The 23,701-nt window shown below is 38.8% G+C and overlaps 1 protein-coding gene across 2 annotated transcripts in view; it reads left to right on the top strand.

Annotated features, from left to right (window-relative positions):
- The window catches only part of lactb2 (lactamase, beta 2), a 36,435-nt gene extending 14,315 nt beyond the window's left edge, over nucleotides 1–22,120 (top strand). For both annotated transcript variants that reach the window (XM_028803609.2, XM_028803611.2), the window contains exons 4-7: nucleotides 12,837–13,015; nucleotides 15,132–15,277; nucleotides 19,021–19,102; nucleotides 21,487–22,120. In XM_028803609.2, the coding sequence (XP_028659442.1) occupies nucleotides 12,837–13,015; nucleotides 15,132–15,277; nucleotides 19,021–19,102; nucleotides 21,487–21,530 (451 nt within the window). In that variant the 3' untranslated portion in view covers nucleotides 21,531–22,120. The remainder of the gene's footprint in view (nucleotides 1–12,836; nucleotides 13,016–15,131; nucleotides 15,278–19,020; nucleotides 19,103–21,486) is intronic.
- Nucleotides 22,121–23,701: the final 1,581 nt, after the last annotated feature.

Raw genomic sequence — 23,701 nt, 5'->3', positions numbered from 1 at the left:
ATTATTATTATTTTACAATGTTTCTGTTTGGGGGTCGTTGTGCAAATGTGCACAACTGAGCTGCAACCACAGATCTAACTGCTCTGTGGATGACTCGTTCAAGCATTTGAAGGTCACTTCATTGTAATGAAAGCATCTGCTGAATGTTCTTCGTAGTAACGCGATTTCTATAGACTCGTGTCATATGGGGAAACTGTCGGGACCATAAAAATACTTTGTTGTAATACTCTCTCACCTCGGTCTCTCTCCTCTCTCTGCGCCGCTGCAAAGCCCCACAAGCGTTCTGAAAAGTCTGAGTGAGTCTGCGTTGCTGGCAGTTCTGTCGCGGCCCGGCTGTCAGACGGCTGCGGCCCGGTAGTGGGCCGCGGACCGGGGGTTGGGGACCCCTGCTTTAAATAATCAAGAAAAAGAAAAAAGACAAAATAAATTAGAAAATAGAATTAGGGAACACTAATTAACATAGAGTAAAAGTAAGGTCCGATGGCCGGGGAGGACAGAAAAAAAAAAAAAAAAAACTCCAGGCAGCTGGAGAAAAAAATAAAATCTGCCAGGGTTCCGAGGCCATGAGACTGCCCAGCCCCCCCTAGGCATTCTACCTAAATGACCTCACAATCAGTCCTCATGGTATTCAGGGTTCACATGGAAGAACTTGATGATGATGGTCATGTGGACTTCTGGCCTTCAATCCATCAATGTAGGGACATCACGATGCTTTGATCAAGTGGTGGTGGTGCAGATGGCCACCACAGAAAACCGGAAAAAGAACAGAAGAGAAAGTATGGGTTAGTACGGATTATGGAGCCACCAGGAATGATATTGATAATTAAATGCATATACAGAGTATCAGGATTAAGCTAAAATGAAGCTACGAGAAAGCTTTGTTAAAATAATGAATTTTTAGCAGTTTTTTAAGTGTTCCACTGTATTAGCCTGGTGAATTTCTATTGGTAAGCTATTCCAGGTTTTAGGTGCATAACAGCAGAAGGCTGCCTCAACACTTCTTTTAGTTTTAGCTCCTGGAATTATAAGCAGACACTCATTTGGAGATCTAAGGTTACGATTTGGAGTGTAAGGTGAAAGACATTCTGAAATATAGGATGGAGTGAGATTATTTAAGGCTTTGTAAACCATAAGCAGTATTTTAAAGTGAATTCTAAATGACACAGGTAACCAATGGAGTGATATCAAAACTGGAGAGATGTGCTCAGATTTTCTTTTCCTAGTTAAGATTCTAGAAGCTGCATTATGGAGAATCCACTGCATCCACTTAATAGTATCATCTCCAGACAGAAGAGCAGCTTCAGCGACAGACTGCTGTCACTGTCCTGCTCCACTGACAGATTGAGGAGATCGTTTCTCCCCCAAACTATGCGACTCTTTAATTCCACCCGTGGGGGGTAAACATTAACATTCAACATTATACACAGTTATTGTCTGTTTTTCACCTGCATTATTATCATTCTTTAATTTAATATTATTTATTGTATCAGTATGCTGCTGCTGAAGAATGTGAATTTCCCATTGGGATTAATAAAGTATCTATCTATCTATCTATCTATCTATCTATCTATCTATCTATCTATCTATCTATCTATCTATCTATCTATCTATCTATCTATATCTATCTATCTATCTATCTATCTATCTATCTATCTATCTATCTATCTACACTCGTTGCAATCGATTGATGCCTTTTTTGGGTGGTCCTGAGAGGAGTGCGTTACAGTAATCTAGCCGACTAAAAACAAAGCGTGAACTAATTTCTCAGCATCTTGCAATGTTATAAGAGGTCTAACATTTGCTATATTTCTTAAGTGAAAAAATGCTGTCCTAGTAATCTGATTAATATGTGATTTAAAATTCAGGTCAGAGTCAATAGTTACCCCTAAATTATTTTCTAAATTTTAAACATACTAAACATGGACTGTCTTAGTAAACATAGGCTGCAGTTAGATCAGTCCTGTGTCAGACTACATTCATACCTCACATGAACTAACTACTTTAGTGCTTGTTTTGGTACCATGCTGACATTACTGTTTCTAAAGAATCTCAGTCCATTTGATTTGGTCTGCACCAGAGTCATGTTCATATCTACCTACACAAGCCAAACCACAGCAGAAATTCTTCCAGAGTTTGAGACAACTGGTCCAAACTAACCTAGGTATGACAGCACCTTGGGAGTCTCCTTTATTTAAGATAACAATTATCACACAGAAGAGGATATGGTGGTTTTGGTGTTCTTATGCAAAGTGATCTGCTTCCATGTAATCACAGCAACATCCTTAGAAAATGTAATGATGAGACCATGCTTGTCTTTTCCAATCAATTGCGCCAAAATTTGATAATGTCTTTTATAGCGGAACTATTATTAAGTACTTTAAAAAAACAGTTAGTTATTATCACATCCACTATTTCATAGTCAGTTTACTGTAATTAATTCTAACCTTGTTAGAGTACGAAAAGGCAAAAAAAACATGAATTACATTGGCATCATGATGAAAATGAGACTGGTGCTAGAAAATTATTTTAAAAGACTGAGGCCTTTGGCTGACATTAGTCTCTGGACATGCTGTTATTACTGGTTTGCTGTCTTTTAAATATGATGGTGCATCTAATATGTTATTAATTAAAATAATTATTCTCCTGACACTATACTGACTTCGCCTTTATTCCCAGTACAGTTTACAACTTGCCCATTCCTTTATTTTTCCCAGACAATCCAGTTTTTAGGTGTAATTGTTAGACAGTTGGATATATGCTGACATCAGTGGGTAGGTGACAAGGACTCTCACTGGCTTGCATTCTAATTTTTTTCACCAATGTGAGTTTGCTGACTTCTCTCCTAACCTAAACTATAGTTTGCTGACATAGGCTTTTCACTGAGCCTCAGCTACAAATGCTACAATGAATGAAAATTTCAGTCAGGAATGGCCAAAATGTTTTTCCTTTTTGGTTGAAACCAAAAATATAATCAAAACTATTGTTAACCATGTGGCCTAAAGCTCAGAAGTGGCCAAAACCTTTCACAGGAATTTTTGTTTGGGAATATACAGGGTGGCCCACAAAAAAGTGGCCCGCCTCCACCAAGATGACTCCCGTCTCATCTGCCAACACTTCTTTGACACGATGGTGAAATCAGAGGTGTATCTCATGATTTTTCGCCAGTACTACGCACAATTGACAAACTACGAACGTGACCATTGCTATTTCCAGCAAGATGGTGTGACTTGTCATACTTCCCGCTTATCTATGGCAACTATTCGGGAGCATTTCCCTGGCGAAAGTATTATTAGCAAGGATTTATGGCCACCACGATCACCTGACTTAAAAACATGCGACTATTTCTTATGGGGTCATTTAAAGGGGTGCGTGTATGAGACAATTCTGCGGACTGTAAATGAACTGAAGTTGAACATTGAAAATGCAATACATAGAATCGATACCATGACGTTCGAAAGAGTGTACATGAACATGCTGAAATGGGCACAGAGATGTATTGACGCACAAGGAGATCACTTTCAGCATCTTCTGTAAATGTGAGTACCAAATCTGATCGTTTTCCTCTTCATCATGTAATGCAGTCGTCTTGGTGGAGACGGGCCACTTTTTCAAGGGCCATCCTGTAGAATACACTATCTATTAAAAAAAAACAGGTAAAACAAAAGAAGTTGTACTACCATTGTCGTTTGATCATGAAACAAACCATGTTTTTAATAAAATGATGACATTCTTACATTAATGGAAATATAGACTACTTTTATCCATATTACTAACCGAGAATGCTAAACCGGATGATGGACACAGGCACATCCGGCAATGGGCCGTAGCTGCAAAAAGGTGTACTGCGCAGGCGCAAAAAGAGTCCGCGAGGGTCGGCTGAGGAGCCGAGAAAGGCGGATAGAAGAGGGCGAGAAAGGCGGATGAGGGGCCGCGAGAGGCGGACAAGACCACAGAAAAAAGGAGTGAGCACAGGAAAAATTGAGAAATGAGGCGCAAAGAGCACCGAAAAAAGGAAACGGCACATAAAAAAGTATTCAAACGCAAGCAAAGCACGAAACTAGACCCAAAAAAAAAATAAATAAATAAATAAAATAAAAAAAGAGGCTCGCGCACAACAGCAAGGCACCCCCCCCCCCCTACAGGCACCGGACGGGACACACACCAAGAGGGGGATTCAACAAGCCCATGGAACACAAAAAAAAGAACACAAAAACCACCCCACAGACCCTTCAAGCAAGGGACGGGACACACAAAGAGGGGGATTCAACAAGACACAGGAACACAAAAAGAAAGAAGACGCTCGCGCGACAACAATCCTCAACCCCCCCCCCACCCACACACACACACACATCCATAAGAAGTGACACAAAGCCACATATTCTAAAGTGAACATCAACACCTTCACACTAGACAGCATAGGTGTCAGCATTGGTGGATCTCCTTACAATAAAGCACTATTAACCGTTCAACTACAGAAAAAGAAACATATTAACAGTGACTGCGATCCTTCTTATTACTTATCCATATTTCGCATGCTGAGAAAGAAACAAGTCATGAATACACGGTCACGGGTACAAACGAAAAGGAAAGGATAACAGGAACAAACACACGAAAACGAAAGAAACAACAAAATAGACGGCTATGCAGCATAGGTGGATCTCATTACAATAAGGCACTATTAACCGTTCAACCGCAGAAAAGGCTCCATATTAACAGTGAGTGCAATACTCCTTATTACTTATCCATATTTCTAAAAGAAAAAATGTCTCGACTCCAAAAACGCAAGCTCAACTAAAGCTTCTAACTAACGATGTACCTAAAAGTAAAAACTTTATGAACTGCATTAGATCCTACAATGGTTCATTTGCTTTTGCATATACCGGAGTAAATATCAGGCCACCAAAAGGCAATGGCCCATACTACTTTCGCATATGTGCACAAATACTGCATCGCATTGGAACAGTGCACCCTGAAACAAATCAACAACGCAAATATGCACAAATCTACATCCTAGATCCACATGACGCAAACTATCAATCAAAGTGCTGCATCGCAACAGGCACGGATTCAAAACGAAACACCTCCCGTCTCAGACATACGTTAATGGCAGCGAAGGCTACAACGGGCTTCTCACACAGCACAGGCAAATCGATTACAGCTCCAAAACAACACGTCCCAAATACTACACATGCAACAACGCGCCTCTCAAACGGCACAAGAAAAACATACACCAGTAAAATTCATTCGGATTAATGAATGTCATTTGCAATCATTGTCATTCAGTTCACTTCCCTGAAGAAACAACTGGAAATACAAGTTATACATTTACACGTTGTTGTCAAAAGGGTCAAATTAGACTGCCTTCTTTACATTCATATACTGAATATCTACAGAGGCTTATAACTGACGATGTACCTGAAAGTGAAATCTTTATCAACTACATTAGATCCTACAAATCGGTATCCACTATGAACATTAACGGTGGCACTGCACGTGACATCCGTCTTGAAAAAATGTTGTTTATTGATGAATGTTCAATGGCATGAAGTCACTTACTCAACACCATTCATAAACTTCTACAAACGTTTATGAATAATAATATTCGATTTGATGGAAAGGTACTTTTATGAGGAGGAGATTTTAGACAGTGATTAGCTATTCTTCCAGATGCCATGCACTCAGCTATTGTTCAGTGCACCTTAAAATACGCAGACAATTGGCATTGCTTTCAAAAGATACAGTTAGTAAAAAAGATACGATGTCCAGAACCAGATCATAACAATTGCTTATTACAACTGAGAGATGGTACACTCACCAATACAGCTGGACTTCAGGCACATATTATTACAATTCCTCAAGCCTTTATCTGCGACAACTTAGTTACAGAGACATTTGGAACAGCAATCTCATTAGACCAAATGCCCCTTTTAACACAACGCACTATATTATGTCCAAAAAATATTAATATGGAAAACATTAATACCCAAGTCATTCCATTACTTCCTGGAGAGACACAACTCTTTCTAAGCTCTGACAAACTTGACTCTGATCACAACAATAACCATCTTAAATGACCTTACAAGTTCTGAGCTGGAATTACCTTTTACACTTAAACGGCGTGTACAAAGAAATTTTCAAATAAACCGTAACACTGTGCCACACACTTTATTGTTTGCTTTCTATTTGCATAATCTACACCGTCACACTATTCTATATCTCATTCATACATCACGCTCTTTGTCATTCCCAACACCAGGGGTTGGCGAGCGAAGCGAGCAGGGGGCGGAGCCCCCTAGTAAAAAACTAACAGAAAAACACACAAAGGGCTTTGCATCTATCCCTTGCTGTCAGGACAAGTGGAACTTAAATATATAATTTTATATTGTCGCAATGCTTTAATTTGAAAGTTAAAAAAAAGATTGTCACATAATTTCATAAATTAAATTCATTATACACTTTTTATAATAATTTCGTATATTTAATAGGATATCCCAAGACTTGGTATTCTGCATTTTTATGTTTTTTTTTTTTTTTTAAATAATAAAATCAAGGCATACTCACATTCTTTGTATTAATCTTTTCTGTTCTTTTGAAAGTTCAACTCCTGAGCAGGGCTGTGGAGTCAGAGTTGTAGACAGTTTCGGGTGCCTGGAGTCGGAGTTGGCAAAAATGTACTGACTCCTAATAAATTTAAATTGTAATGAAAAAAAATTCCACAAGTTCAAATGTCCCATTTCATAAACAATAGTCATAATTAAGTACTTCTCTGATGTAAGAATAAAGCCCAGTGCATAGTTGTGTTACTACTAATGTGAAGTTCAGCTGAGCTATTATACAACCAGACATTCACATATTGTAATCTGGATTAGATAGATAGATAGATAGATAGATAGATAGATACTTACTTTATTAATCCCCAAGGGGAAATTCACATACTTCAGCAGCAGCAGACTGATAAAAACAATATTGATTAAAGAGTGATAAAAGCACAGTGCAAGTTAAAAAGTGCAAGGTGGAGAGTGCGAGGCAAGTATAACAGTCAGTAACATTGTATAATGTTACCGTTTACCCCTCCCCGGTGGAATTGAAGAGTCGCATAGTGTGGGGAAGGAACGATCTCCTCAGTGTATCAGTGGAGCAGGACAGTGACAGCAGTCTGTCGCTGAAGCTGCTTCTCTGTCTGGAGATGATACTGTTCAGTGGATGCAGTGGATTCTCCATGATTGACAGGAGCCTGCTCAGCGTCCATCGCTCCGCCACAGATGTCAAACTGTTGAGCTCTGTGCCTACAATAGAGCCTGCCTTCCTCACCTGTTTGTCCAGGCGTGATAATGTGATTATGGTACATTACAAAAAGTGTTTTCATTTTATTTCAGATATAATGTGTTTAACAAGTTCATTTGAGTGTAAACAAGTGTGCTTTGTATTGTTAGTCAGGAAAAATAAATGTAATATCATTGCAGTTACATTATGTTGTATATACTGACAAGAAGCAGGTGCCATTGCATAGTCGTGTTCCATTAATTAAAGACCTGCTGTGCTATTTTCCATTAGCGCAAATTGTTCATGTGTTACCTCCTAGATGATTATTTTCCCCTTTCAAAAGCTGATTAGCCCTTTTCACAAAATTTGGATGTTATTCATTGATGGGTAAACCTACTTCCTGTTAGTTAGCCAACAATGGATTGTGCTTATTCTACCTCTACTAGGGGGCTCCGCCCCCTGCTCGCTTCGCTCGCCAACCCCTGGTGTTGGGAATGACAAAGAGCGTGATGTATGAATGGGATATAGAATAGTGTGACGGTGTAGATGATGCAAATAGAAAGCAAACAATAAAGTGTGTGGCACAGTGTAAAGGTTTATTTGAAAATGTCTTTGTACACGCCGTTTAAGTGTAAAAGGTAATTCCAGCTCAGAACTTGTAAGGTCATTTAAGATGGTTATTGTTGTGATCAGAGTCAAGTTTGTCAGAGCTTAGAAAGAGTTGTGTCTCTCCAGGAAGTAATGGAATGACTTGAGTATTAATGTTTTCCACATTAATATTTTTTGGACATAATATAGTGCGTTGTGTTAAAAGGGGCATTTGATCTAATGAGATTGCTGTTCCAAATGTCTCTGTAACTAAGTCGTCGCAGATAAAGGCTTGAGGAATTGTAATATGTGGCTGAAGTCCATCTGTATTGGTGAGTGCACCATCTCTCAGTTGTAATAAGCAATTGTTATGATCTGGTTCTGGACATCGTATCTTTTTTACTAACTGTATCTTTTGAAAGCAATGCCAATTGTCTGCGTATTTTAAGGTGCACTGAACAATAGCTGAGTGCATGGCATCTGGAAAAATAGCTAATCACTGTCTAAAATCTCCTCCTCATAAAAGTACCTTTCCTCCAAATCGAATATTATTATTCATAAACGTTTGTAGAAGTTTATGAATGGTGTTGAGTAAGTGACTTCATGCCATTGAACATTCATCAATAAACAACATTTTTTCAAGACGGATGTCACGTGCAGTGCCACCGTTAATGTTCATAGTGGATACCGATTTGTAGGATCTAATGTAGTTGATAAAGATTTCACTTTCAGGTACATCGTCAGTTATAAGCCTCTGTAGATATTCAGTATATGAATGTAAAGAAGGCAGTCTAATTTGACCCTTTTGACAACAACGTGTAAATGTATAACTTGTATTTCCAGTTGTTTCTTCAGGGAAGTGAACTGAATGACAATGATTGCAAATGACATTCATTAATCCGAATGAATTTTACTGGTGTATGTTTTTCTTGTGCCGTTTGAGAGGCGCGTTGTTGCATGTGTAGTATTTGGGACGTGTTGTTTTGGAGCTGTAATCGATTTGCCTGTGCTGTGTGAGAAGCCCGTTGTAGCCTTCGCTGCCATTGACGTATGTCTGAGACGGGAGGTGTTTCGTTTTGAATCCGTGCCTGTTGCGATGCAGCACTTTGATTGATAGTTTGCGTCATGTGGATCTAGGATGTAGATTTGTGCATATTTGCGTTGTTGATTTGTTTCAGGGTGCACTGTTCCAATGCGATGCAGTATTTGTGCACATATGCGAAAGTAGTATGGGCCATTGCCTTTTGGTGGCCTGATATTTACTCCGGTATATGCAAAAGCAAATGAACCATTGTAGGATCTAATGCAGTGCATAAAGTTTTTACTTTTAGGTACATCGTTAGTTAGAAGCTTTAGTTGAGCTTTGCGTTTTTGGAGTCGAGACATTTTTTCTTTTAGAAATATGGATAAGTAATAAGGAGTATTGCACTCACTGTTAATATGGAGCCTTTTCTGCGGTTGAACGGTTAATAGTGCCTTATTGTAATGAGATCCACCAATGCTGACACCTATGCTGTCTAGTGTGAAGGTGTTGACGTTCACTTTAGAATATGTGGCTTTGGGTGTCACTTCTTATGGATGTGTGTGTGTGTGTGGGGGGGGGGGGGTGAGGATTGTTGTTGCGCGAGCGTCTTCTTTCTTTTTGTGTTCCTGTGTCTTGTTTGAATCCCCCTCTTGGTGTGTGTCCCGTCCGGTGCCTGTAGGGGGGGGGGTCGGTGCCTTGCTGTTGTGCGTGAGCCTCTTTTTTTTTTTTTTTTTTTTATGTCTAGTTTCGTGTGCAATGTGTTTCGTGCTTTGCTTGTGTTTGAATACTTTTTTATGTGCCTTTTCCTTTTTTCGTTGCTCTTTGCGCCTCATTTCTCCATTTTTCCTGTGCTCACTCCTTTTTTCTGTGGTCTTGTCCGCCTCTCTTGCCCTCTTTTGTCCGTCTTTCTCGGCTCCTCAGCCGACTCTCGCGGACTCTTTTTGCGCCTGCGCAGTACGTCTTTTTGCAGCTACGGCCCATTGCCGGATGTGCCTGCGTCCATCATCCGGTTTAGCATTCTCGGATAGTAATATGGATCCTTTCACTACAAAAAATTATTTTTATTATGAAAGAAATACTGTTGAACAGTAATACACAGTGAAAGCATGGAAGTTGAGAAAAGGAACTACCAATGTTAAGTTTATCTTTCTTATGCCAGTATAGTGACAGTTTCATTCATTCATTTGTTCACTTTCCACCTCTTATGTTGGACTGAGTTTTCCCCGGGGTGTCCTCCCAGTTGGTCATGCCTGTAAAACCTTCTCAGCGAGGTGTCCTGGAGGCATCCATATCAGATACTCGAACCACCTCAATTGGCTCCTCTCGACACAGTCAGTGGTTCTACTTCAAACCTCTCCCGGATATCTGCACTACTCATCCTATCTTTAAGTGAGAGTCTGTAAGGGGATATGCTGACAGTTCCAGCTAACTCATTTTTTAGATTTAACATTAGCTTGCTTTTTTTCCAACAAATATATTATATTATATTCAGTATATTGTAATACAGAATAAATGAAGTAAATATGCTGCAGTCTTGTATGTTCACCTGTGTTTACCTAGCAATCATTTCTCTCTATTATATAAAAAAAATCCTCCGATGAGACAAGACTTTTTGAAGAGATAATTTCAAGTTCCGCGAGATGAGAGTTTGGCCATGAGATTGTTTCAAGTCACGCCCTCCTCTCAACCATATTCAACCATGCACATGGTACTCTCATCTCTCATTCATGTGAATGCTTTTGACAGACACGGTTCCTGCTCTCTCAGCTTGTATAAATTTTAACGTTTTCCTCACTTTAAGTTCCCTATTAAAGAAGACGTATTATGTCCAAATCTTATTGAAGAATTTTATTATGAAGTGTTATCAACACAAAAAATGAGCACATGGGCAATCCTAGTACCGAGAAATGATGAAGTCAAACGAATTAACACCAAAATTGTTATCGTTTACTCGGCAAATTGGTTAAATGTGTATCAATAGACTCTGCTGAAACAGTTGGTGGTGATCGTGTGGAACATGAAAACATCAACTTACAATATCTCGAAGAATATCTACAACCGTTAACACCATCCCAGCTTCCACCGCATGAATTACTGTAGAAAGAAGGATGAATCCAAGAAAGGTAATGTAGTAAATCTTCCGCGGATAACATTAGAAAGCAAAGGAAATTTTGATATGCCATTCGTATTAAAACGTTAACAGTTTCCCATTAGAATAGCTTTTGCAAAGACAATTAACAAATCTCAAAGCCAAACATTCGAAAAAGTCATTTTATTTAATAGAGAGAAAGAAACGAAATTTAACCATGGGAAGTTATACGTTGCGTTGTCATGATGAAAGTCCAAACATAGAATCAACATTCAATGCGATATTGACAAAAATGTAATTACAAAAATTGTTTTTACTGACGTTTTACAGTAAAAGTGTAAGTTTAAAAAGTATTTGCGTGTTAATTCCAAATCCAAACAGAACAAAATCATATAACACAACAAATAACTGTAACACAACATGAAACATAATTTACTTTCAAATTATGTTTTACTATTTTTTAATATGGTTAATTACTCGCTGTAATGTAAAATAGTTAGTTCATATAGTTATATATATTATTATTATAATAGTTATGCATATGTAACAATAAAAATGAAAATAAAAATCTGTTTAAATTTTACATCTGCATCCCCATATGTGAGCGACTGAACTGCAAAGTGGCCATGGGTCGGTGAGCAAAGCGATTAGTATTTCCATAATGTTTTCTGTGTTTTTTCATGTTTGATGTATATGAGTTAATAAGTTCCTGCAGCATGAATATGCAGCATGAGATGTGGTTTTAAAATTACAATTCATATTGGTTTTCAGAAAGAAAGCATTTAATCTGATTACAGTTATGCTAAGTTAAGTATGCCAACCAGGAGCGAGTGCTATTGCATTGTCTTGTTCAATTTTGAAGGCTTCCAGTGCGACGGTGTCCATCAGTGCTGACTCTCACAGATTAATTCAGAGATGAGCATTTACCCTTTCAAACAGGACATCAAAGTTGTTCCACCTGATGCTACTGCATATAACTAAATTTGGCCTTTCATTTCTTCTAATGACCTCCATACATTTTCTCCCTCACATTTCATCAGTTGGAAAGCTGTGAAAAAATCAAGTAAGGTTGTCTGTGTTTTGAATTTGACCACAGAGAAATACTACAGAAGTTCTTGTGATTCCACAATTATTTTGTATAATTGAAAGAGAGTTTATGCTTTCTGTATAAAATAAATGTATTTGATCCATGTTTACCTAATGGCCACCTATCAATGTATTGTTGTTTCTGACTTAATATGATATTGAAATTAAACATGCTTCTTTATGATTGCTTGGATCCATCTTTTTCACCATGTTTCATCAGTTGGAAATTTGTTGAAACTCGGGTAAGGATTTTGTGTTTAGAATGTGAACACAACAGAAGCTCTTCTTTTGAAATTCTGCTGTTGTTTAGGGTAGCAGGAAGAGAGTTACCCATTTGCGATGCCTCCTGGAAAAAAAAATGAGGAGGAGTGAAAAGGGCTAATTGCTATCTTATATTGGTTGTTGATATTGGTAGAGTGTACCTTGTACAGGGCAGTGTTGCATCAGATGCTTGTTGGATAAGCTATGAATCCCTGCTGATACTTTACAAGATAAAAAATAGGCTGAGAATATTTGTGGACAGAACCATAATGATTTCTTGTTCCTAAATTATTATGTAACAATGAAAAGTAATGCAATATTAATATAATAGACAAATAAGTGCAATTGTGCTGTGATACACACCATATCTGTGACAAAAGTTCAAAACATAACTTTCTAAAACCCACTTATTTCACAGTCATGTGTTAAAACAGACCTTCCAAAAAACTAATAATCTAATGTGGCAACCTGAATATAGAAATGCATTGTTACTTTGAACTTATTTAACTGTTTTGTTTCTTTTAGGATCCTTTTTACACCTGGCCACACAGATGACCACTTAGCATTACTTCTTGAAGAAGAAAATGCAGTTTTCTCTGGAGACTGTATACTTGGGGAAGGGACAGCGGTGTTTGAAGACCTTTATGATTACATGAAATCTCTGGAAATTCTCTTAGATTGTAAAGCTGACTTGATCTATCCAGGTATTATATGTGCATTTTGTGTTTTTACTGTTTGAGAAGCATTTTAGCATTAACGGAACAAAGAAGTTGTAAGAAAAAAAAAACAAACAGACAAACAAGGGAGAGGAACCGGTAACTCACTTGAACCCATTTTTAGCAAGGATAGTCTCCACACACCACTCTGTTAATCTGCATGGGAATAAACATTTTCAAAAATAGACAAACAGATAAAATATGAACTTTACACAACGTATTTATTGTAAATAATATACTATATGTAATAGTGATTTTTTTTAGAATTAGATGTATTCTTGTTGGGTAGCATTGTGGTGCACTGTTTAGCTTTCCTGTCTCACACTTCCAGAGTTCTGGGTTCATCTCCCATTCTGGAGGTTGTCTATGTGGCATTTGCCTGTTAACCCCGAGTCTGCTTGTATTTTCTTCCGCTACCCCAGATTTCAGTCACATTTGTTAGATGCTAATGCTGACGTCAGGTTGATTGGCAATATGTTCCAGCCGCTGATGTCCTTGAACTGGATTAGGTAGTTTATAGGTTATATCATTACAGACACAACCCGATTAATGCAATTCAGGTGCTGTTTCACCACTAAGGGAAAAGTCCCCTTTTCTCCAGTGTTTTGCATACTTTTCCATTATTGTGAGTAAGTGTCATTCTTCCTTACGGTTACAGCGAATTTAACTACTTAGTGACTAGGTCCCTCTTCTTGGCTTACTCTTCAGATGCATTGCTTTAATATAAGTAAGAAAAAAATATTAATACTAATGCAATTGTTAGCAGCACAGTGGTGCAGTGGTAGCACTGCTGCCCTACCCTTAAGGAGATCAGGGTTCACATCCTGGATGAAGATGTACAGATAATTGTCTGAAATCTTTTATTTTCCTATTTGCTTTCGCTGTCCTACACCTGTAACATATGAAATGACCACAAGAATTAAAACACTGCATTTGCAGTTTTGAGCTGCATTCATTCTTAATTCTTATTGAACTGATAGCATTACAGTAAAGTGGGCATGAAATTGGTTAATAAAGTAATGTTGAATAGTACACACCAGTGAAGAGATTGGTGACTTGGAAAAACACTTGAAAGTTATTTTTTTCCTTTCATCAAAAACAATTCGGGACACAAAAATACTGATTTTTTTTTTTTACATTTTTTGCCATTACATTTCTTAGAATATGTCAGTTTTGGTTGCCATGACATTACAGTATTTAGCTGCTTCTTACTCGTCAGTTCCTGGATTTGATTCACAACCAAGTCAAGTTGTTGAGTTAACAGAGTTGAGTAGAGTTTGCATCAAATGGACTTAAGAATTCTTAGCACTTTATATTTACTACTGCTTAGTTTTAGTACAGTAAAGTAAGTAAAAGGGAAGGTAAAAAGTCCTAACAATAAAAACCAAAAGGATACAATCCTTATTGAAATGCCAACTTTTGTTAATACAGGTGCTGGAATCAACAGAGTTCATCCATCCATCCATTTTCCAACCCGCTGAATCCGAACACAGGGTCACAGGGGTCTGCTGAAGCCAATCCCAGCCAACGCAGGGCGCAAGGCAGGAACCAATCCCGGGCAGGGCGCCAACCCACCGTGGGACACACACACACCAAGCACACACTAGGGGCAGTTTAGAATTGCCAGTCCACCTAACCTGCATGTCTTTGGACTGTGAGAGGAAACCGGAGTACCCGGAGGAAAGCCACGCAGACACGGGGAGAACATACAAACTCCACGCAGGGAAGTACCTGGGAAGCGAACCCGGGTCTCCTTACTGCGAGGAGGCAGCAGCGTTACCACTGCGCCACCATGCCGCCCCAACAGAGTTCCACTTTTTTAATAAGATCTTTTAAACAACAAAACTTTAGTGAAAAAGAAATGGATCATTTTTAGGAAAAGGCAGGATTAGTAATTGCAACTTCTTTTGAAAAGCCGTATTCTTTATTTGAAAAGAGCAGGGCTTGTAAAATGATTAACAACAACTAAAGTGGAGATTTCTCAAAAACAAAATATATGGGAACAATGCTGATAACTCTCAGGACCTAATGTACATACAAGAATTTTTTTTTTTTCATCAAATGTCATTGTATGTAATCAAAATCAATTTGTATTTTATTTCAGGCCATGGACCAATTGTAGTGAATGCCGGGCAGAAAATTAAGGAATATATCGCTCATAGGAACCTTCGTGAACAGCAGATTCTGAGTGTTTTACAAAAAAATAATAAGGGCTTCTCTTCAATGGAACTTGTAAAAATTATTTACAAGGTCAATATGTTTTATATTTACTGATATGATTGGGTTACTGGATGATATGTGCCTGGTTATCAATAAGAAAGTGTGTAGTAAAGTGTTGTTTGTTAATTGGATCATCTTTGGGGATCTTCTTGTAGGGAAACAGTCCCAAGCATATAATGCTGAAATTAAATAAGCAGGATAGATAGATATTAATTTATATTTTGTACTGATATATGACATTATATCTTACAATAAGACTTAAGTCCATTTAAGTAACTTGAAAGATACTCATTTGGAGGGAAATTCTAAATCATTTGATTATTTAAATTTGCCAGACTTCCCCTTTAAGGCCTCATTAATTCAGATCTAAATGCAAACTTGGGCCTATTGTCTTTCTATTTTGCAAGTTATGGCACTTCAATGCATGTTGAACAGTACTATTACTGAGCTTTTGTTAATCTAATCAGGTGTCAATTCTGTGTGTGATGAGCACATGTGTCAAAGGTGTATTACTATATATAATTGTTAAACACACAGGAAACTATATTGACAGAAAGTGTACTTTTAGAAATGTTTTAAGATTCTGTACTAGTTAGCCCCGGACACAGACAGACAGACATCGGTTGTTGGAAACACACACGGTTTATTTACAATAGACCGGCTCACAACATAGTGCTCTTGCACCAAACACCTTTATAAAAGTCCTTTTCTCTCCTTCTGGACTTCTCCTGCCACCTTTTCTGCTTTGTCTTCTTCCTCCTGTGGCACCTGGCTGGGATTCCTACCCGGCTGGGACGCCCGGGGAGACAGGAGGAGGGCTCATGCCTCCTCCAGACCATGAGGGGGCGACCGCCCTGGTTGTATTGAAGGCCACGGGTACAGGGCTTAGAAGCTCAACCCTGTAGGGGCCCGTGGTCACCACCAGGGGGCGTCCCCCTGCCTGATGGACCCTGGACCCCAGCACTTCCGCCACACCAGGAAGTGCTGGGGGGAAGAAGAGAGGGAACACCCGGAGTGCTTCCGGGGAGACAGCCGGCACTTCCGCCACACTGGGGCGTGTCGGGTGGAAGATTGCCGGTGCACACCTGGAGCACATCCAGGTATGGATAAAAGGGGCTGCCTCCCTTCATTCGGGGCTGGAGTCGGGTGGAAGCAGGACGAGGTCGGAGAAAGAGAGAAGGAGGCGGTCCGAAGAAGGCAAAGTGTGGTTGGCCTGGACTTTGGGGAAGATTGGAGTTTGTGTAGCACTTAAAGACTTTGTAAATAATAGTTGTGTAAATAAACGTGTGGTGGTGCTTAAAAACATGTCTGCCTGTCTGTGTCCAGGGCTAGTTCCACACTCCCTACTCTGGCCATCGACTGGAGGAAGGCAGGCCTCTTTTATATTCACCCAGATGTGCTCCAGGTGCCCTCTGACGATATTTCTGCTGCACTTCCTGGTGTGGTGGAAGTGCCGCATGAGCACCCGGTAGCACTCCGGGTGTCCCTGGTATTCCTTCCGGCAGCACTTCCGAGTGTGGCGGAAGTGCTGATATCCAGGGCTCCTCAATCCTCTTGGCGCCCCCTTGTGGTGGCCACGGTTGAGCTTCCATGCTCGGTTCCTGTGGCCCTCATACAGACCAGGGCGGCTGCCCTCTTACAGCTGAGGGGAGGTATAATCCCTCTCCCAGTCCTTCCAGATGTCCCAGCTGGGCATAAGCCCCCAGCCGACCGCCACAATGCATGAAAGATTCAACCACGATTGTCTCACAGCTTGTCCCTAAAATATTCTACTTATTTTCATTTTCACTTCAATTTCCATCTCTATCTCCTAATGAAGATTGTGGTGAGAAAATGCCAAGGTGGAAAAAACAATTGTAATAGGAAATTTGGCATTAGCCTGTTTATACATTTTTATATAAAAAAATATATGAGGGTTAGCCGTCCATCATGCGTTTACTAGTAAACTACTTGGGCTTGAACCTTGATCTTCGTATTAAGAGAATTTGGCGCGATATGCACGATCAAACTGTATAGTCAAACTGATCAAGAAAGTGATATGGTAGAAAGCAAAAGAAAAGCAGTGGCATCTGTTGAGCGTTAAGAAAATTGCAGAAACCGGTAACATGAAGAATTACAGATCTGGCACTCAATCCTGTCAAGCACATGCAGCATGGCAGTCTGCTAATTTTTATGAATTACTAGGGCTAGAACCTTGATCATGGGAGGAATGGAGGTCTGCATGTATTCTAGTAAGAAATGTTTAAAATATTTAAGGAAAAGTAATGGTACATTCTTTACTACAGTGCTATCACAGATGGCCAAAGGAAGTCCTGAAAATTAATAAAATTATATGCATCATGGCATATGAATGTTCCCAATTTCCAATTACATACTGTATACTAAAGGTTTTTAAAAAATCTCAATTTTATCATAAATATTGCAACAATTATTGCATTTTTCTTTTAAAAAATTATATCCTGTAGCTCAGTTGAAGCAAGTCCTCAGGTGTGAATAATACCAGGTGGGTAATGCTGAAAATACTGAACCTTGTATTTAGCTCCATGTTGAATGGAATGCTGGCACAGCTCCTTGAAACTGACATTGGGATGGCAGTCCCCTTCTTTAAACAGGGGTCCAAAATGAAGCTTTCAATTACTGAGAGATCAGAATCCATAGTTTCCTTGGGAAAACTTTTACTGGAGGACTAGGGCAGCAGTTCTGTCTCAAAGCTGAAGCACTGATCCGGGAGGAACAATGTCAGTCCCATCAACAAGAGTCGCAATTGAATACTAAACAATGTGATTGGAAGTAATAGTCTGCCTGGGGAGCATTTTGTCTCATGTCCTGTTTGCAATATTTAGGGACAGCTTTATCAAGATGCAGCCTAGTCTTGCAGAGTTTCCAGTTAGGAGATTTATGGTCTGTGTTTTTGTAGACATTGGTGTGTCCATCAAACACTTTTGATAGTTGAGAAACAATGAAGTATTCTGCCAAAAATAATGTTCTATAAGATAAGAATTAACATCTCCAAATCTGAGTTCATTGTCATCTTGTTGGGAAGAAAGTGGCTTTCTGTTTATAGGTTATAGATGAGCAGTTTCTCTCAAATGGAAAAGTTCAGGTGCCATGGTGTCTTGTTCATAATTTAGGGAAGGCTTGATTGTGAGGCCAAGTTATAACTGAGTGTAGTATCAGCAGTGGTGAAATGAAACTAAGCCACAGGATGAAGCTCTGTGTTTACAGATCAGTCTGTGTCTCCATCATCACTAATGGTCATGTGTGACTGACGACTGCAAGAATGTGCCTGAGATTAGGTTTCAGCACATGAGTGGGGATCTTGGCATATGTGAAGAACCTTGGGTTTGAACTGTTGTTTCTTTGGATTGAGAGGTGCCAGTTGAAGTAGTTTGGACATGTAGTGAAAATGCCCTCTGGTCACCTCTCACAAGACACACACAGACCTACACTCATACAGGACCAATTTAGAGTCCCCTTCTAACTAAACACACGTGTCTTTGGGATATAGAAGAAACATTTGCACAGACAATTTTCAAAGTCCGTACGGACAGTTCCCAGGCTAAGACTTGAAGCTAGCTGCGAGGCTATAGCAGAAACAATTGTGTCAACGTTCTGCAACTAATTAATATAATTACTAATAACTGGCAGATGGCTGATGTGAAATTGGGTATCCTCCCCCTAATTGGGTAAAACTAAACATACAGTGTTGCTAATAAATATTTTGTATTGTAATTCTAAATTCCACTTTTATGTAATGCTTTTTATCTTCATAGGAAACTCCTGAACATCTTCACAAAGCAGCAGAAAATAATGTTTTACATCATTTAACAAAACTGGAAAAGGAAGGAAAACTGAGTAAGTGTTAAATATGTTGCCCAAAATACTTACAGTTGCAAAAGAAATCCTTCTCTGCTCTAAAACAAATGTTTTTTAACAAGTTAAGCTAAACCACTCTTAAAATAAGACTTGTGCGGAGGTGCATACCTCACACTTTGTTCAGCAGTGGTGCTGCTATTTCATTATATGTAGTTTTAAGTGTGCCATTATATTAAAAATGTGAAGTAATGTATTATGTCAATATTGTACCAATCTCCACTCGCAGGAGTGTGGGAATTTGTGATTAATAATGTGAATGTATTTACTTCTTTTAAAGATTGTGGACAAATTACAGATTATACACAGACCAGTAACCGCGCACTGCACAATAACGTGCTGTGAACACACTTGACTTGAGCATTCCTAGTTTTCATCATCTTTCTCTGTACGTTTAGCATTCGTTTGCTCAGAGGTTGATGCGCTTGCTCCTTCCTGTGCAGCTCTTCTTTTCTCCACCCTAACGGCCCTCTTCTTCTCTTCTTTCGTCGGCATCTTTTCACGTTAAAACTGATTAAGTTTGTGTTGCAATTTCTTACGTTTTCTTTAATTTTTCATTTAAGCTGGCACTTAAGTCTTCAATCTGCCTCAAGAATGATTTAAGATATGAAGAGGTAGGGGAAGTGACGGCGAAGGTGGTAGGGAATGAGAACAGCGCCCGTACGCATGCGCCACACGACTGCCCTGCTGGCCACTACCGAGAGTTGATTATACAATATAATAAAATAAAAATAAAAAGAGGAATAACCTTGGAAGTCAATCATCACCCCAAAAGCGGATAGTAGACGTCACATGGTATACAGTATGTGTACCAAATTTCAGGTCAATAGTTCAAACAGTTTGCAAGCTACAGGTGATTTAAAATCCTGGACAGACAAACGGACAGCCACGGTAGCATATTATATATAAAGATAATTTTATATATTGCCTCCAGGCTTCCCTGGTGGTGTCTTAGTGTCTGAAAGAGATTAAAGTTAGGTCATGACGTGCAGGCTTATTCTCTTCACTGTCTAATCCCACTTTTGATTTTTCCCATTTTTGAAAAGGCTGCTTCATGCTTTAGTAAACAAAGACATTCTACTGTCATTTTACAAAAGAGTAAGGTCATTTATGCTGGTTGTCATTATACTGTATATTTTACATTTGTCTTAGAAACAGTATGTATCCCATTTTGTGCTTAATCATATGCTTTGTCTTTGTATTGTTTTTTACAACCTTTCTTCTATTTTAGGAATAAAAAAAGTTACCGTCTGCGGTGGGCTGGCACCCCGCCTGGAGTTTGTTTCCTGCCTTGCGCCCTGTGTTGGCTGGGATTGGCTCCAGCAGACCCCCCGTGACCCTGTAGTTAGGATATAGCGGGTTGGATAATGGATGGACGGATAGAAAAAGTTACCAGATGATGAAATTAATCGATCATTTTTTCAGTTGACTTATAATACTCTTTTTTGTAGGCAATTTCAAAGGCTGGGTTAACAAAGTAATGCTTTATACTATTTATAAAGTGGCAGATTAAGAGGAGGTTGGAAAAACACACAAAGTAGCTTGTACATTACATAAGTCCTTCTTAAAGTTACTTAGTAATCTCCAAAAGTCATCAGTTTCAGGAAACTCACCCTTGTTCAATTAGCTCCCCATGGACAGGTATAATTTTATTTGTTGTGTGTACATGTATTGATCTCATTGTTCCTTTCCAAATGTATATAATAAAGGTTTGATGCAGTGTGCTGATTCGGTTTTCTTACAACTCTACATGGAGCCTTTCATTATTGCTGTACATATTCAATACATATAATGCTAGAGTGTACAGTAAATGGAATCGTGAACATGAAAGCTGAGTATCTAAATGTTTATGATCAGTGCAGTAGCAGCATATTTTATAACATGAATTTTACTCAAGGTCACATGTAAAACTCAAGGAGGAGATTGTCGCTATTGCCATCACTTAGCCATACTGCCAACTTTAGATATAATACATCCATCCATCCATCCATTATCCAACCCGCTATATCCTAACTACAGGGTCACGAGGGTCTGCTGGAGCCAATCCCAGCCAACACAGGGTGCAAGACAGGAGATATAATACATATATAATACATTCAAATATACTGTATGGTCAAGGAAAACAAAGTGGGGAATTCAAGGTTTTTTTAGTCAATTTTTTTGTCTAACCGTTATCTTTATGAGAAACAATATTTTGGCCAGAGATTTAACAAAGACATATTTCCGTCCAACTAAACAAGTGTGATGTGCGTTCTGTGTTTATTTTTTAATTGAATGTTTATTGTATTTATTGCAATGTCAGAGTATTTTTAAGTATTTATGAGAGTGAGAAATTTTGTAAATTGTTTCTTGTTTGTTTCATTTAGGAAAAGAAACCATTCCTTGTGTGACTTGGAAGAGCTTTCTGTGATCGCAGTCTTGGCCTCATTTTTAACAGTTTCAGACTCAAATGGCTAAATAGTCATTATGCTCTTTATGTTTATTCTCAGGTCAGAGTTTTATTTTGCTACATGAACTGTTAATAGAATCACACAAACACTTGTACTGAAGATGCTATATTATAAATGAAATATATATTACATGCACTAGGAGTTTTCAAATATCTGTTATTCTGCCTTCAAACTATGTCAAATATGTTTTCTTGTAATAATAATAATAATAATTCATTACATCTTGTGTAGTTTTCATAATTTCAATGTAATTTATCATAACATCACTTAAACTTGCAGTACTGGTAAAATTACCAGTACCTCTAAAGATTCATTTATTGACTGTGGTAAATTGAAATGAAATACTGGACTTGTGATTTATTGTCTTCTAGTAAGGATTATTTTCTTACATTACACTTCATCCTTATCCAATGTTGACTAGAAGGTAACTGCAAAATGTAGTATATATATATATTGTTATGTTCAGTGAATAATAGTAGATGACTTGCAAATGGATTAATTCTATATACTTGAGCAGTCCTCACCTAATAAAATGACATTAAAAAATAAATTCTGATCCACTGGGCATTTATCGTAGTGCATTTATTAATTTTCTTGTACTGATTAGCTCATACTTTGATTCTTTTGCAAGTACAGTAGTTCTCTGTGGCTGCTACTTACCATAGCATGCTCGTACCTGCTCCATTCCATTCAAGGTCTTATGGTGCTGAAGCCTTTCCTGGTAGCACTGAGAAGAATGCAGGGAACACTCGCACTTGCCAGTCTATACTCAATCAAATTGGGCCACCATTTAACCTCGGGTCACATGAGTAGAAACGAAAGCATTCATATGAACAGAGTGTTTTACAGCAACAGAGAAGAACATCTGGTATCTTACCAGGAACGGATACTACTCAAAGATGACTGAAAGCAAAAAAATAAAATCCAGTTGGAATAAACCTGATACATGAATAGAAAAGAAACCAGCCCAGCAAAGTCGATCATCCAGCCTGCAGTGAAAGCCTGAACTCAAGTGTCATGCAGCTGATCAGCTGAATTCCCTGGCAAGAGCGACAGGTGTAAAGTTACTGAGAACACAAAGAAGAAGATGAACTCGGAACTAAACATAACTTCACTCTGTTCCCTGCTTGTCGACGGCACGTTTATATCTAGTATCTTCTGCAGTATGTACCGCTTACAATTTCCTACTGACAGTACAGATAGCTTCACCTGCCAAAAATGTAGGGTTAATTTAGAGTTGGTGGTTGAAAATATGCACTCCAGAGTATCACATTAGGAACCTGATGGCAACTAGGCAAACTGAAAAGTGGATTAACTCTGCTTGTTTAGACAATTTGTCCATTTCTGATTCAGCTTCACTTTGTCCAGGCCCCACTTTAGTTAGTATGCGGCCAAAATCAGCAGCATCAGCTCAGCAAGAGGATGAATGAATAACAGTGAGATGAGGATCTAGGAAGTTAAAATTTAATTCTTTGGGACCCAGGTCACCAATTGAAACTCATTGCTGATACTCAGTAGCCCATCTTTTGAGGCTTAGAACAACAAAGTGCTCATAATTGGCAATGCCATAGTATGGAATGTTAAAAATCAAATTTTATTAAGGACTTTACAATAGGACATAATGTAATTCTTGACACTTTCCATATTCAACATATGGATGGACTGTGGAAAGAAGCACCTCCTTAGTCTCTCTGAACTGGTGGCAGTATTGTTTGCATCCCGTTGTCGGGATGGCTGGTGTCATGAATACTTTTCATTACCCTGGTCTAATGTTTTTTGGTGCAAATTTCCTGCGGTTGAGGGTGTGCACACCCAGTGATGCATTCAGCTGACTGTACCACTCTCTAATGAGCTTTGTGGCCTGTTTCCAAACCAGTTGGTGATAGCTCCTGTCAGAAAACTTTCAATGTTGGATATGTAGAAGTTCTTTAGTGCAGTGGAGGGCAGCCTAAAATACATAAGCTTTCTGAAGTGGTGAAGATGGTGCTGTGCTTTCTTCACCAATGTGTAAATGTGCTTGGACCAGATCAAGTCCTCTGTTATGTGGACACGGAGGTATTTGTCCACATCATAAACTGTCCACCCTCTCCACCTGAGTGCTGTTAATACTGATGGGGTGGTAGTGCCTCCG

This window comes from Erpetoichthys calabaricus, chromosome 6 (assembly GCF_900747795.2).
Source record: "Erpetoichthys calabaricus chromosome 6, fErpCal1.3, whole genome shotgun sequence".
Lineage (NCBI taxonomy): Eukaryota > Metazoa > Chordata > Cladistia > Polypteriformes > Polypteridae > Erpetoichthys > Erpetoichthys calabaricus.
This window is presented reverse-complemented; position numbering and strand designations above follow the sequence as displayed.